This window comes from Wasmannia auropunctata, unplaced genomic scaffold (assembly GCF_000956235.1).
Source record: "Wasmannia auropunctata unplaced genomic scaffold, wasmannia.A_1.0 LD336106.1, whole genome shotgun sequence".
NCBI lineage: Eukaryota > Metazoa > Arthropoda > Insecta > Hymenoptera > Formicidae > Wasmannia > Wasmannia auropunctata.
This window is the reverse complement of record NW_012026784.1, coordinates 5,154,036-5,168,844: the sequence shown is the minus strand read 5'-3', so window position 1 is coordinate 5,168,844 and position 14,809 is coordinate 5,154,036. Positions and strand designations below refer to the sequence as shown.

Genomic DNA, 14,809 nt, shown 5'->3' with positions numbered 1-14,809 from the left:
CCGGTAACCGACGATGAACGAGAAACGTTTGCCAGGAGAACAAAGGTCCCAGGGGGCCCCGGGGAGTTAAACGGGTATTCAAATTCGAGCGTAGCGGTCCCCAGCTAGCTAATTGCATTGCTGGGCGCCTTTGTATAGGTAAGGTACTTGAACGTATAGATATATTATAGACGCCTTGAACGCACTCACGTACGTCCGATTCTCTCTCGTCTCGATTCGACGTGCGGACCCGCCTCGAGCGCGATTAGCAGGCCGGATTATAAAGGTGAGACGCGGTACGCGCGGCGCTTAAATGTTGCGCGAGTTCAATGCCACCTTTATAGCGAAACAGAGAGGCGGGAGCGAAAAAGGCGGCAGGGAGAGCGAGAAGAATTAATACCATAGAAATATAAATTTTATGTGTCATAAGGCCCACGCGAGGAAAAAAAATGGAATATATGAATCGGAATTCATAATCGTTGGCCGTTAATGCGAGCGAGATGAAGTATATATTATCGATGCAGAGCCGACTTAATAGGGATTCAATAAACTTTCCTTCTCTCCTCATATTCTCTCTCTCTCTTTCTCTCTGTTCCTAATTCGAATATCCATAATTATACTATCGTAAAGTAATCGCTGTATCATCGCGAGTAGTGTATTGCGCGTGATTAAGGGCTATGCGCCGATAAATCAACGGCGAATTGCCTGTCGATCGGCAATCTAACTAAGCGATCAATCGCCCGCAGGATCCCTTCCTCTAAAAAAAAAAAGACGATAAAAAGCATTTTATGAATTCATAGCTGTTTATTTCCTGGGAATAGATACTCGCATAATTATCGATTAACGTCAAGGCGAAATAGCTTCTTTCGCACGTACGTTTCACACACACACATACACACACACACGCGCGCGCGCGCAAACATCATCCACACTCTTTATAAATGGGGAGGCTCGTGACCGCAGGTGTTTCGTCTTTTTGTTTCGAGGAAAAACAATAGGACGAAATCGTGATTACGCGGTGCTAAGAGCGCTGTTGTTTATCGCCGCCGAATTCGAGGGAGCGACGCGTTATATCATAATATAATCGGGGTCCATCAGCCATTAGTGCATCCCCGCGATAGAAGCACGAGAGTGGCTATATATCTCGACGCGTGACTTTTTTTCGCGATAGATCGTTACACAGGAACGCTATTAACACGCGGAGGACAGATTGACTCTCTCGTCGGCGATAAAGGCGGACTCTCTCTTTCGCTATAGTTGAGAGAACACCACGACCGGGATTCGTACGTGTTATATTCTGCACACATATCTGCAGCGAGACGTCTCTCCGCACGATACGCATTAAAGTCACGAAACGGCTTCTGGGAGGCATATGTGAGTCAAACGGGTTTCCGAACAGCCGGCCGTGGCGGGTGCGAAACGTCGCGTAAATCACCGTGAAAGAACGAACAAGCTCGGCTTCGCAGCTGTTACGAAACAGATAACGATTTGGCGATAATTAGACAATATCCGCGGTACTAATGTCACAAGTAAATCGAATTAGCAGCGCGACGTACGTTTCCTTGGTGGGTATTGCAAAACCTTAGAGTCGACTTTCAATGATTCCGCAACAATAATAATAATAATAATAATTTTATCGAGTGTGATAAATATATAAAATACAGAACAATTAAACGAAAAAATTTTTCTGAGAATACAAACGGATAAGCTACACAAAGTTGCGAAAGACGAAAAGAGATACAATTCCGAAATCGATCAAGAGAGACGGTCGAAAGAGCTTTTTCTCCTTTTCTTAGGCGACTCTCATTCCGATTTCATTCAACTTTTGTTGATCGTCTCGCGACGTTTTTCGTTTTAATTTGGCAGATCGCGAACGACGACGAGTTAATTTTCGCAATGGTTTCGTCGCACAGGCATCCATCAGGCTCTCCATCACGGAGGAAATGTCACACGGAGGCGTCGAAAATGGCTAATCCGTTCGCCGTTGATCGACACGCCTTCGCCGCGGATCTTCGAAGGGTCTTAACGTAGAAATCAAGGCCATGCCACCGGTCCCAGGCTGCTTTTATAGCCGCTGGTTAGTGACCTCCGCGCCCATCCCAGGGAACAGTCGGAGATTTCGACGCCGCTGGTCCGTTCTTCTTCCTCCTCGCTTCCACTCGCTTTGCTCTCCTTTCTATTCCGTCTCTCCTTAGTTTCTTGAAAAACGAAAAAAAAACGACAGGGTGTACCGATGCATTTTACACAGATATGTATGTGTATCAAAGTTACAGCAATCGTAAACAGATTATAGTCAAATCCAAAGAGAAAGTTATTAATGGACTAAGGAAAATTACTGTCCTAAAATAGATATATAAATTATGAAATATGAAATATAAAAGAAAAGGATAAGCAAAAGATAGATATATCGAACGTCATTTCATTATTCGATTTATTCCCTTACTACGGAAATAATAAAAATTAATAATAATAGAAATATGATAATATTACTGTTAATTTTTCTGTATTACAGTTGAATTAAAGCTGAATAATAAAATGACGTGATGATCTCTTTCATATATATACTTTTGCTTGTATTTTTCTTTTCAACTCTATATATACAGAATAATAAAAAACTCTGTAAAAAGCATCGTCAATAAAAATATCGTTAATTATTTTAATTGTTACTATCTATTTTCTGTGCGATAGATTGGAAAAAAGCGGTTATCTACGAATGCTAGGGCATTAATGACGCCTCAGGTATTTACGATCGCGTTGCTCCGAGGAACTCGGTGTCGCTTCTCGCGCCGTATCCCTATTGTGTACCATTGTGTTCCGCGACGAGCGTTTGTCCCGAGATAATTATGCGATTTATCTCTCCTTGTGTCTCTCCCTCATTCTTTCCCGGTCTTCCCCGAAGGATAACAATGTCGCGATTCACCCATCCGGCCGTCGCGTTGTCCACTCTCGTATCGCATCGCTCGGCGAATGAATAATGCGGACGGCCGGGTGATTTATATCTTCGCGAGTAGGTAAGTACATATACATATATCGAGAGCCGCCACCGTTGTCGTCGCCAGCCTTCGCGAGGTCGCGCCGTGAGGTCCGTCGGGTTTCCTCGGTGCGGAAAGCGCGTCCCCCTGAGATTAAATACAGTACTGACCCTGACGAGACTCGCATTCGCGACGAGCGCAACGAGACAGCTGCGCTCGTAATGCTCGTGGCTCTTCCTCGATAATGATAGCTCTCGTCGCGGACGACGACGGTTCGGCGCTTCGGGCACGCGCGCAGGCAGATCGCGGGCCTTGATAAGAGCGGCGCGTTTCTGCCGCTGCAGTAACAAAAAAAAAAAGTCGAATCGACTGTCGGCGAGACGTCCTTTCGGCGGGAGTCTAGCTGGCGCGACAAAAATATCCGCAATTAATATTAAAATGAGAATGAGAAATTCGTAATTTCGCGAATCGCGCGAATCGTTAATGTATATACATACATATAATATACATATATCTTTAAAAGGAACCGTGCAAATTCCGCGACATTGGAAAGGTCGATAGTTTTTTTTTCAGGAATGAGAAGAGACATCCCCGAAATCACTCAGGAATTCGGCGAAACGAACGCACGTCTCAATCTTATTAATCACACGTATCGGCGCCGGACGTCATCGAGATTCGATCTTTCAGTTATAAATATTTTCGACTCCGATTTCAATCTCCCTCAGGATTGTATTTCCAATTCCAATTTCAAGTGCTTCTCTCGGGCCAACTGGTAATCAATTTTATATCGAAACAAGAAATGCGGGTCAAGACGCATTTTATAATGTACATCGATCAGACGCGAGTATAGTTAAACGCAGGAGATTTGCACGCCTCGGCGAGATTTCTTTTACATAACTTAATAAAGGAGACGAAACACAATTTCTGCGATGATCTCGCCGGAAAGGGACACCTGTCGTTCGCAGAGCTGTCATCGGCCTACGCCCTACGATCTGTCTCTGTCAGGAACAGATCTCGGTGAGATCGGGCGATTGGTATAAAAGAAACGACGTCTTCGGATTCATCTCGTAATCGCGCTGTATATCGTCCGTTGTCACTTCGACGCAGATCGGCATTTGCGACTACTCTGAGTAATTATTACGTTTACTTAACGTTCAATTAAATTTTCGTACACAATTCTTTACTAAATTAATATTACCTTAATTTCATACAAGGTCGATATGTGTATATACAACAAATAATGAAGAGGAAAAAAGTGAAAGACGGTCAAAGCTAGATGTTAGTTGCTCAATAATATTTTTAATTTTTAGCTATCGTAAACCGCGTCGATTACTGTCGATCTTTAAAATCGTAGTCATAACTTAAAGCTGAAATAATTCCGGATTTAAATCCTGGTAATATTTTTCGCAACAAGTTCTTTAAGTGTTTTAATGCTTGTTAGCATCATCATCAAATCAAAGATCAATTTAATAGATATGTAATATTATTTTAGTTATGACTACGTTTTTAAAGACCAATGGTGCAATCGGTGCGCGGTTTAGGATAGCTAAAATTTAAGAATATTATTGAGCAATATCTAGCCTCAGCTATTTTCTTTTCCTCTTCATTATTTGTTGTTAATATCACCTTTTATTAAATTATATAAAATTAATAGTTATTAATATTTACTAAACAAAATTAAAACTACATTATAGCTCGTGTTTGAAAAACAAATAAGAAATTTTAACTCGGCGAAGGAACCTCCCTTGGCCGAGTTAAAATTTTTTAATATTTATTAAATATTACATTTTTAAAATTTTACCAAATTAAATTTTTATGTAACACAATTACGTTAAATTAATAATCGTCAAATTTTATTCTACGTTATCTTCTTCTAAGGAGGCATCAATCAATGGCTAATTACGCGAAATTCGTCGTCGTTATCGCTATTATCGTTGGCGTCGTTTGCCGAGAGGAGTCTAGCGAACTCGAGGATGTCGACAGGAACATTCTCGGATTGAATCTTCCCTACGGCAGAGGACTGGTAAGTTTGCCGGTCCGAGTCCATCCAAATGGCAATTAAGAGAGGCGCTTAAAATTTAGGCTGATATATACAACGGTGTCACATTTATCACATTTCGAAATTATATTGAACGCTTCGCGGCAAGATGAGATACGAGGATTAATTTACACGTCGACTCGGACTCGCGTTGTTACTTAAGCGGTTAGATAAATCGATACGATTTGAAAAGGAAATCGCACGTAATATATAATACTATTAAATAGGCCAGTTCATTAGGCGAATTTATGTACATAAGAAATGTGTTTATTCCTTTCAGGATAGCGAATTGCAGCTGGCAAGATTGATGCTGATGGCTCCGCGATTGTGTCATCCCAAACGCAATTCCGAGCTCATAAATTCGCTGTTGGGTCTACCGAAAAATATGCATAACGCTGGAAAATGAAAGTAATTTCGCTCGGTTCTACAAGATAATCAAAGATATATCACACATACGAAGAAACAGAAATATAAACACCTCGTAGTTTATCCACCAAAGAATATGTATTAGAACGGAACATGTAGAAAATCAAACACGATTTCCAGAAACACGGACCGTGTACAAAATAAGTCGATACTAATAAATGTAGAAAGTCACACATATATAGTCTTTCGATTTTATTACATGTTTCTGTTACATAATTCCTTGTACTATTTTTCTCTCACTTTCTCCCTATAACTTGTAATCGCAAAGTGACGAATTAAATTACGAACATTAATCGTAAATGCTTTCATTTTGATTTTTATTTTACAATGAATATTTCTATTCCGTAATATTCGTAGGGCAACGTGTAATAACTCCGGATGAGAGTAACTCACAGTTGGCAAGCCTCGGGTTTGATACCTCAGCTATCGTTTTATAAAAAATTGTTTACAAAAGGATAGTTTTGAGGTTGAAGGATTGCCAGTTTGAATTGTGTTTCATTCTGAGAATAATAAATTGATACATAAATACATGTATATTATTTCATACTATAAAATCATATGCGACAAGATGCGAAGAACTATCGCGGACATCTTCATTTTATAAAAATAATGAAACATATTATTGTTTAATTAAAAATATATACGAATGTTCTCTTTTCTTCTACAACGGAAGAAAAATATATACATATATTTTGCGTATTATATAAGATGGGGCATCTAAAACAACACCGAAATATATCAAAAACTAAAGCCGGTAAGCAAAAATTATTCAGACAAAAGTTGTATAATTTGAAGGACAAACAATAAAATAAAATCAATTTCTCAATCGACTTTTCAAAAACATGATCATTTCCATTTTTTTTAATGGAATGATTTTTTTTTAACATAATATAATTCCTCTAATTATTCTATATGTAAAAGTATCAAGATGAAGTTATCCAAAAATCAATTTTTTTTTACGAGATATTTTATACTTAATCACATGTCATATTTCAACATAAAATATGAAATTTCGTAAACCAATTTCTTGATAATTGTAAATTAATATTTTTATGCATATGTTTGAAATCATGCAATTTTTACCTGAAACATTTTTGCCTTTTGAATTTAATTAAGGATATATTCCGATGTTTTGCTTTAGATTTTCCACTTTGTGTGCGCGCGCGTATATTTTGTATAAATGTATTTAGAAAAATTTTGTTACAATTTAGATTACAAAGTTGTCTCTCTCAATTAGAATTTCAGGTGGAAGCCACCGCCAACCGGCGGTGCTCTGCCACCCTCCGTCAAACCCATGTGAAAACCGGAGTTGCTCAAATCGGCGTCGTCACCGTCGCCCAATTGTTTATACTCTCTGCCGCCGCTCGGTGGCTTCGGAGACGCGTTCGAAGTTCTAGTTCCTTGCTCCGACTTGGCGGGCCACGTGGGGAACATTTGCGGATCGATTGGCAAAGGCGCTTCGGTAAAATAGCCGTGATTCAGGGCATCTTCGGCGGTTACACGTTGACGAGGATCGTACGTTAAAAATCTGAAAACAAGAACAATTACCCTTGTAATAAAACTTATTGAGACATTGAACGTTCGCGCGTATTTGCTCTCGATGCGAAATAACTTACTTGTTCAACATCTCGATGCCTAGATCGGACAACGACAGGCTAAATCTTTGCCTGAGATTATTTACAGGATAATGCGCAAACGGGATCTTTTGTACTATGGGTAACTTGGCGTATCCCGGCCAAATCCTCTCGCTTGGTGTACCCAGTTCCTTAAATATTTTATTTAATTGATCTATATCCGATTTTCCCGGGAACAATGGTTCCATTCTCAGAAGCTCGGCGAAAATGCACCTGAGAAAATAACATGTCGTAAATAATATAGTCTATATATATATATATATATGTTCTAAAATTGTATTTATATTAATATATTATAATTCGTATATTAATATTTTTAATTTTGGAAAATCATATACTAAATAGTATTAAATCACACTTACCCTACAGACCACATATCTATAGGCGTACTATATAATCCCACATATTCCTTGTCGCACAGCAATAATTCGGGAGCTCTGTACCAAAGCGTCACGACGATCGGCGTGTACTGCCTTAAGGGAGAACCATACTCCCGAGCTAAGCCAAAGTCACCGACTTTCAAAATGCCCCTGTGACTTAATAGCAAATTCGAGGTCTTCAGGTCGCGATGTAATATCCAGTTGTCATGTAGATGCGTGACCGCGCGCAACAATTGTTGCATGAGGCATTTAACTTCTCCTATAACAGAAGGAAATATCGATTTTTCCTCACGTTCGCATATTTTGTTATAAATTGAAGAGTTGCGTGCACACAACAGCAACGTAAGACTTAATATGTAAAATATGTAAAATACACGAAACATACAATTATTCTATGTTTATAAATTCCGATACCTTCGGTTACTTCGGTAACTCTATGATTAAATGTTATTTTTAACTTTTATCTCCATTAAAATTGTTTTTCATTCTTCGACTGATCGTGGGGCTATTACGCTCAACTCTTCAATCAGTTTCCTACATTATGTAACAGAATATACTCACCGGGTATAAAAACTTGTTTCTTCTGCTTCATGGTTTCTATCAGGGATTTCAGATCGTGCTCCACGTAATCCATGACAATAAATATCTTATCCATGTTACTGCCGACGACTATCTCACGCACGGTAACAATATTGGGATGTTGCGCTTTCAATAAAGTATTGATCTCCCTCAAACTCGTAATTGGAAAGCCTTCTTTCTCCTTTTCCATTTTCAAACGTTTCAACGCGACTATCTCGTCCGTGCGCTTGTCGCGTGCTCTGTACACGACTCCGTATGTACCTTCTTCGATTCGATTTAGACATTGAAACTCCTCGACGCTTCTACAACCTAAGGAGTAGAAAAATTTACAATATGTAAACTAAAGAAATAATCAAATAGAGCATCTAAAAATTAAATTTAAAATAAAATTAGTAAGGGAAAAATAAATTAAAAATAAATTAAAGGAACAAAAGCATGTGTGAATTAATCAGATTAAAAATTATTTTAAAAAATTTTAATTCTTAACTTAATCTTGATTGATAAAATTGCATAATCTGAATCTTTCATTATCTAGCAGAAATTAGTAAAAATCTAAATCTTTTATTATCTAGTAGAAATTGTGTTGCCCCACATAAAATTAATTTTATTTTGATTACACAAAATTACTGATTACTAAAATTTGTTGTCTGTTAAATGCCTCAGTTAAAGATGCTTTTTTCTTAAATTCTATATCTTTAATTTGTATATTTATTCATATAGCATTTCTTGCTGTACCTTGAATAGCTGGCAGATATGGCGGTAACTCCGGCTCCTCCTCTTTCTTTTCCTCCTCCTCTATGATTTTCGTAGCATTATTGGAATCGACATGTCCAGGAGAATCTCCGTCCGAATGATCGGATTTGGCTAATCGATCGACGGACAACGGGCTTGGATTGTTGTATTCTGAGCCATCGTTGGAATCGCCAGCCGAACCTTTGTTCGACTCGTTAGATTCGTCGTCGTCGTCGCTGCTCGATTCCGACGAGTCGGACGAATGTCGCTCCGAAGATCTCTCATGCGGGCTTCTCTCGCCTTCGGACGAGTGTCTGGACTCGGCTGATTTCGAACGCGCGCCCTCGGAGTGGGCAGGACTCACGCTCTCGTCCGACAGCTCTACGATCGAAGGATCCGGATTGTTGTCCGGGCTCAACGGCCGTTTCTCACCTCGCTTCATTCTTCTCGCTTCCAACTCCATCCTGGACACCTCTTTTCGCCTGGCCATTTCTCTGTCCGCTTCCAGCAGCCGCTCTTTCCTGAGCTCCTGCTCCGTCATTTCTTTCGGATCTTTAATCTGTATCGACATCTCATTCTGCACGTCCATCTCATTGATCTCGTCGGTTACGATCTCCATCGCTTCCCGCAGCTGTTTGTCCCTGTGCTCCTTCTCGCGCTCCATCTTCTCCTGGTCTCTCTCGCGAGTTCGGTCGTGCTTGTGTGATCTCTTGCGACGTTTCTCGGATCTCTCCATCATTTCGCTCTCCGAGAACTGATCGTCCATTATCACTCGTATGTGCCTCTGCTCCTCCATACGAATCTCACGACGTTCCCTGCCGTCGTCCACGGTGCGTATTTCACGACGGTCCCGAAGATCCTCTATCCGTATTTCTCGCCGATCGCGCGTTTCGCGCATCTCTCGCAGGTCCTCCAATCGCACCTCGTGTCGCGACTCGATTTTATAATTGCGAGTATCGCGCGGATCCTCTCGTCTCTCTCTTCTTTTGTCCAATAATCTAGAATATAAATAATTTCAATAAACATTTAGCGATTCGAGAACATAAAATGTAATAAAACACAACAGAAGAGCAAATGCAAGTCAGTCAAGTGAAAAAAAAGCAAAAAATGCCCAAATAAAAAAATGGTAAATCAGCAAAATTAGAATAAAGTCAATAAATTGAAAATATCAATAATAATATAATAAATACTTTCATATAAATAAAAAAAATAATCTGCAACTAGATCATTAAAAGAAAATTCATATAATGGTTATTAATATTTCCATTTTTCTTAACTAAAAAAAAAAAAAAAAGAAATTCCAAGATACAATTACCTTTCCCTCAAATCTTCTAGGACACGATTCCATTTTTCTTAAATAAAAAAAAAAAAAAAAGAAATTCCAAGATACAATTACCTTTCCCTCAAATCTTCTAGGACACGATCCCCCGTACTTCTTTCCTTGCGATCGTGCCTGGAGGATTCTCTGTCTCTAGAATGGCCTTCCATCCTGTCTAGGCGCTCCATTCTCTCGCGATTCCTCTTGGAGCTTTCCAAACGATCGGATCTCTCCAGAGGCTCGCCCACATGCCTGCGATGCCTGTGCTTGTCCCTGTGCCTGTCCTCGCGTTCGTGCTGGCGCGACTTGCGTTCCTTCTCATCTCTACGATTCCTCCTGTCGCTGTGCTTCTCTCTACGACGGGACGAACTGGATTTATGATGGCGAACAACTGCCTGCGGCGGTTTAATATCCAAGGAGTCGGCCGTGTCGCCACCCTCTTCCTCTGAAAAGCTGTGGATAACGCAACTAAATTAAATCAATGATATTTTTTGAGGTATAAACCTGTAAATATTTCTGCTGAATAACATCGCTTTGAATTATTTTCGTTTTAACAATAATCTTTACGAATCTTTATGAATACAATTATTAGCGTTTCACTTAACGCTCACAACGCTCTTGGAATCATTTTACCCTTATTATTTATCGAATTTTAAACAAAAACAAATAATGCTGACGAGCGTTGCGAGTGTTATAAGTGGAACGCAGTCTCGGGAGAAAAATTAACGCGTGCGATACCAATCGATGTCATTTATAAATTCTTCTAATAATGGAAATGATAAGATACGATATAGATAATGATGCCATTGACGGGATCGAAATAAAGACGACGTCGCGAGAAATCAATGACAACGAAAACAATTCGGTCACTCGTAGTGACAAATCGTCGTGCGTCGTCTCTCGCCGAGTTTTAAATACCTAAAAATTCTGGGCAGCATCGCTCGTCATTCTGCTCCGTGCGACGTGACGCGACACGTGCTCGTTTATCAAAAAAAAAAGAGAAAGGCGGGGGCAAATTGATGCCCCTGCCGGAGTGCGTCAACGAGATTAACGAGAGACTCTCGACGCGAAGTCCGCCATTCGTGAAGCGTACCGAACACGGTCGCGACTTTGCGGATACCAACAAAGCCCCGAATGCAACAACAAACAAAAAAGACAAAAATTCGTCGCGCAAGCGCGCACATGCGCCTAACCGTGTTATTTTCAGTTAACCTAGAAAACTTTCAGAGTTTCACGTGGCTCGTGGCGACGAGCGATCGAGGCGAGGATGCCAACACAGATGCGCGTATGTAACTGATGCCGAGGATCAAAGCTGTACGTCGCGTCGTTGCCGTGATTTGCTCAAAATCGGCCGATTAACCTTTTTTTTTTTTTCAGGTCTAATCTCAATCGCCGCAACGCGTGCCAAGCAATGTAATCACCTGTAATCACCCATATCCTTCGATGGACTCTTCTTGATTTCTCCGTCCTCGCTCTGATTGTCAATGTCCATATCAGACGTATCCGCGGACATATTCGCACGAGCGAGCGACCGGTTCTTAACCTGTACTCAGCGGGATCTCGCTCGCGGCACCCGAACGCGCTTCCATCTTTCGACGAATTCCGCGCTCGTGGAAGACAGTGGAACGATCAGCGTGACGCTTAATTATCACTCCTTTGGATTCTCGATCGTAAATGCGGTAAAAAGGCGTTTATATACGAAGCGCGTCACTTCACTCTCACTCGCGACTCGTTCACGCTACACCTGGCTACTACGCCGGTCTCGCCATTGAAATGTCTGCTTTCCAGTAGGTTGCGCAACGCGTCGGGAAACCGGAAACGCCTTTCTCCGATACGTTTCGGAAATTTTTATAACTTACGAAATAAGTTGCGACAGAATTAAGTTCTAAAGATATTTTTTAATTTGTCAAATTTGAAAAACGTACAACGAATTTCGTCTCTAGAGATGGAAAATTCGAGAAGCGAACTCGTCTGGGTTGAACAATTTGTACGTGATTGGCCAGCTGGGACGTTCATGAACCGAACTGCGTTCCGAAACGCATGGTAAAGTAGGTGCTCGCGAATATTTCTGCATTCCGAAATACATGTATCACAGTACACGAGGCATTCGAATTTCAAAATAATTGTTGTCTCTTTGCCGCCTCCGTGTCACGTGGCCGTGTCTCGTATGCAGAGCGCCGTGAGCAGCAGATTCTTTTGCGAGCCACGGACTGAGGTGGATGCTGTGGCCGAGTATTCCATCAGCACGTTTTGGTATTGCATCATTCGATTAACAGTTTTCTGCTTCCGATTAGTATTCATTTATCAAGTATTGGTATTCATTTATCAAGATTTAGTACTCAATCATCTAAGATAGAAAGACTAGCCAAGTGTACCCCTGTACAGGGGACCGGGGCCACCCAAAGGAAAAAGAAGAAGAAGCCGTGAGCAGCAGCCTGCGTACGCAATTTACAGTGGTAATTAGCAGTGCAACACGAGACGAGGCTCACGAGAGTTGATTTTTGTACACATTTCCATCAACTCCATACTACCGATAGATAAGAAAGAAGGACCAAGTTAAAACGTTGACTCGTACGCTCTTAACAATAGGCCAGACTTTTTATTTACATTCTTTCACCCCTTTATAACTCGCTTATCGTTACAGCCCATTGTTACGATTTATATCACATCGCAAGATGAATTTCGACCACGATGAGGTTCTCTCCTGTCCGTACAACAAGACTCATCGTATACCTAGCTCGAGATTTCAGCGGCACCTTGTAAACTGCGAAAAGGTAATTTCGCAAGTCACACAATCGCGCTTCGAGAAACGTAAATATAACGTGAAACTTTCTTACAGAATTATCCGCCCGATTACAAGGTTATCTGCCCGTACAACGCGACTCATCGTTTGAGCAAGAGCGAGATCCAGGAGCACATCAATACGTGTCCCATGAGAAGGACCGTCGAAGGAAGTTATATTCAGCGTGAGTATATGCGCAGTTTTTTTTTCTAAAAACACTGACTGAATCGAGCATTTATTGTGAGGCACATGTATTGTGCTCACGTATGTAAAGATCTTATCAATATAAATCACTATAATATAATTTAACTTTATGCAGCGTCAAGAACTCGTAAGATGAGACCAGGACAGAGCGACTCTTCAAGTGAGATCGATTGCAATGGCTATTAGAGAAGTCGAGAAGGGGCCAAAGAACGACCAAAAAGTTTCTTTAAGTTTCATAGTAATTAATCAAACCCATGGATTGAATGGAAAAAAACATGGAACTATTTGTTAGCACACTGGACAACACAGAGGTCAGGCGAGACAGAACAGTATCTAAAACCACAGTGCCTAGTTTGAGTTTTTCGGTAAATAAATCTATCACATGAGACAATCTGGAAACAGGAATGTACAAATGGAGTGATCACAAAGGGAAAATTACGAAAAAAAATGAAAACCTAATAAACTTTTATTTCTTAGAGCGAGAAAACGATAAAGAATATAAATGATTTTTTTTACAAATATTGTTTTTTATTGATGACAGGCTCCTTTTGTGTTTCGCTCAAATGCTTTTATTTCACATAAATTTTGTTTATTTTTATACTTTACATTGATTCTATTATTTACAAGTATTAATTTCAAGTGAATTTTCCACAAATAAAGACAGTAGTGCATATGTGTGTGTATGTATATGTGTGTATACCCAATATACACACACGCACATGTATATACATACACATACCCAATATATACATATAAAAAAAACAATAAAAATGTCAATAAGATAGGACAATTTATTATTGGATCTATATGTACAAATAGCGTATCGCATTTTATTATTATATTATTAAATATTTCAACTGCGTGTGTTCTGTATGTATATATGTATGTATATGTGTGTACGAGTGCGCGCGCGCCCCCATTTTTAATTATTTCATAAAATATACCAAAAAGACCGCTATCTAATGTAGTTCTGAATACACTGTCTCAAAGTTCCTGAATTTTGTGTCAAATCTTTTGTCTTCCTAGATAGAAAAGGAAGGTACATTACACAAAAGTATGACAAATGATAAATAGCTTTTATCATTGAATACTACAGTCGCCTCTTTTCGGTTCTTTAGAAATCTAGGACTTACGTGATTTTTGACGCTCAAGTTATGTAGTATCAAATTTTTGTATGTCGATGTTTAAATGTGGATATGATATCAATAAACTATTTTTCAACTATTTTTAAATCATGATCTGTTTGTTTAATACCACGATGTACATGTTAAATATGAAATATATAAAATTCGTATTTATATTTAATAACGGAACATGATCCAATGTTATCATAATGTCCAACCAAGAACCAAGTGTGTGGCATTATTCAAGGAAAGATACAATGATCATCAAAATAAATGTGACACTGGATAAATGCAACTATTACTTCCAGAAAGTAAAATTATGAATCAATTATGAGATTTATATGCGTATTAAATCTTCGATCAATTTAGAATTTAATGCAGCACAATTCAAACGCTCTTTAAGTAATTGTAATTTCTTTGGAATGTTTTATATTCATCTATTTCACAAAATACGCAAATAAAAGTAATGATTGATAAATGATAGAGGAACAATTTGACAGAAAAGAGATAAATGTATGTATATACTTACATAACCACACACATATATATACATATATGCATTTTGTTAATGAAAATTAGCAAATGGAAATATCTCTGTGCATATATGTATATAATAAAATTATAAGATTTTTAGGTCACAG

General features: G+C 39.4%; 3 protein-coding genes across 8 annotated transcripts; 2 read left to right on the top strand and 1 right to left on the bottom strand.

Annotated features, from left to right (window-relative positions):
• Window positions 1-3,982: 3,982 nt before the first annotated feature.
• Window positions 3,983-5,592, top strand: LOC105453862 (pigment-dispersing hormone peptides). The gene is made up of 3 exons (XM_011696130.1): window positions 3,983-4,081; window positions 4,830-4,974; window positions 5,270-5,592. The coding sequence occupies exons 2-3, from the start codon at window positions 4,843-4,845 to the stop codon at window positions 5,393-5,395; spliced, it is 258 nt and encodes an 85-aa protein (XP_011694432.1). The 5' UTR covers window positions 3,983-4,081; window positions 4,830-4,842; the 3' UTR covers window positions 5,396-5,592.
• A 2-nt stretch (window positions 5,593-5,594) lies between these two features.
• LOC105453844 (cyclin-dependent kinase 11B) lies at window positions 5,595-11,828 on the bottom strand. Of its 2 annotated transcripts, none has more exons than XM_011696091.1 (7): window positions 11,480-11,828; window positions 10,137-10,511; window positions 8,744-9,738; window positions 7,991-8,317; window positions 7,412-7,688; window positions 7,032-7,262; window positions 5,595-6,943 (listed from the first exon to the last, which is right to left on the bottom strand). In XM_011696091.1, the coding sequence occupies exons 1-7, from the start codon at window positions 11,569-11,571 to the stop codon at window positions 6,649-6,651; spliced, it is 2,592 nt and encodes an 863-aa protein (XP_011694393.1). In that variant the 5' UTR covers window positions 11,572-11,828; the 3' UTR covers window positions 5,595-6,648. The 2 variants fall into 2 exon arrangements, with proteins under 2 accessions (XP_011694393.1, XP_011694403.1); XM_011696101.1 differs by lacking the exon at window positions 11,480-11,828 and adding an exon at window positions 10,977-11,097.
• A 184-nt stretch (window positions 11,829-12,012) lies between these two features.
• LOC105453822 (gametocyte-specific factor 1-like) lies at window positions 12,013-14,276 on the top strand. 5 transcript variants are annotated; one of them, XM_011696068.1, is made up of 5 exons: window positions 12,013-12,106; window positions 12,232-12,311; window positions 12,444-12,832; window positions 12,898-13,024; window positions 13,160-14,276. In XM_011696068.1, the coding sequence occupies exons 3-5, from the start codon at window positions 12,734-12,736 to the stop codon at window positions 13,228-13,230; spliced, it is 297 nt and encodes a 98-aa protein (XP_011694370.1). In that variant the 5' UTR covers window positions 12,013-12,106; window positions 12,232-12,311; window positions 12,444-12,733; the 3' UTR covers window positions 13,231-14,276. The 5 variants fall into 5 exon arrangements, with proteins under 5 accessions (XP_011694370.1, XP_011694379.1, XP_011694351.1 ...); XM_011696077.1 differs by having other exon boundaries at window positions 12,232-12,514; window positions 12,703-12,832; XM_011696049.1 differs by having other exon boundaries at window positions 12,232-12,629; window positions 12,703-12,832.
• The last annotated feature ends 533 nt before the right edge of the window (window positions 14,277-14,809 follow it).

Bases quoted from the DNA above. Each gene is read 5' to 3' on its own strand.
- LOC105453844 (XM_011696091.1), bottom strand. From the start codon at position 11,571: ATGTCCGCGGATACGTCTGATATGGACATTGACAATCAGAGCGAGGAC. The intron at 9,739-10,136 runs GTAATTGTATCT...TTTATATTCTAG, and splicing joins CTAGAAGATTTGAGGGAAAG to ATTATTGGACAAAAGAAGAG. The intron at 8,318-8,743 runs GTACAGCAAGAA...TCTACTCCTTAG, and splicing joins ATATCTGCCAGCTATTCAAG to GTTGTAGAAGCGTCGAGGAG.
- LOC105453862 (XM_011696130.1), top strand. From the start codon at position 4,843: ATGGCTAATTACGCGAAATTCGTCGTCGTTATCGCTATTATCGTTGGC. The intron at 4,975-5,269 runs GTAAGTTTGCCG...TATTCCTTTCAG, and splicing joins TTCCCTACGGCAGAGGACTG to GATAGCGAATTGCAGCTGGC.
- LOC105453822 (XM_011696068.1), top strand. From the start codon at position 12,734: ATGAATTTCGACCACGATGAGGTTCTCTCCTGTCCGTACAACAAGACT. The intron at 12,833-12,897 runs GTAATTTCGCAA...ACTTTCTTACAG, and splicing joins ACCTTGTAAACTGCGAAAAG to AATTATCCGCCCGATTACAA. The intron at 13,025-13,159 runs GTGAGTATATGC...AACTTTATGCAG, and splicing joins CGAAGGAAGTTATATTCAGC to CGTCAAGAACTCGTAAGATG.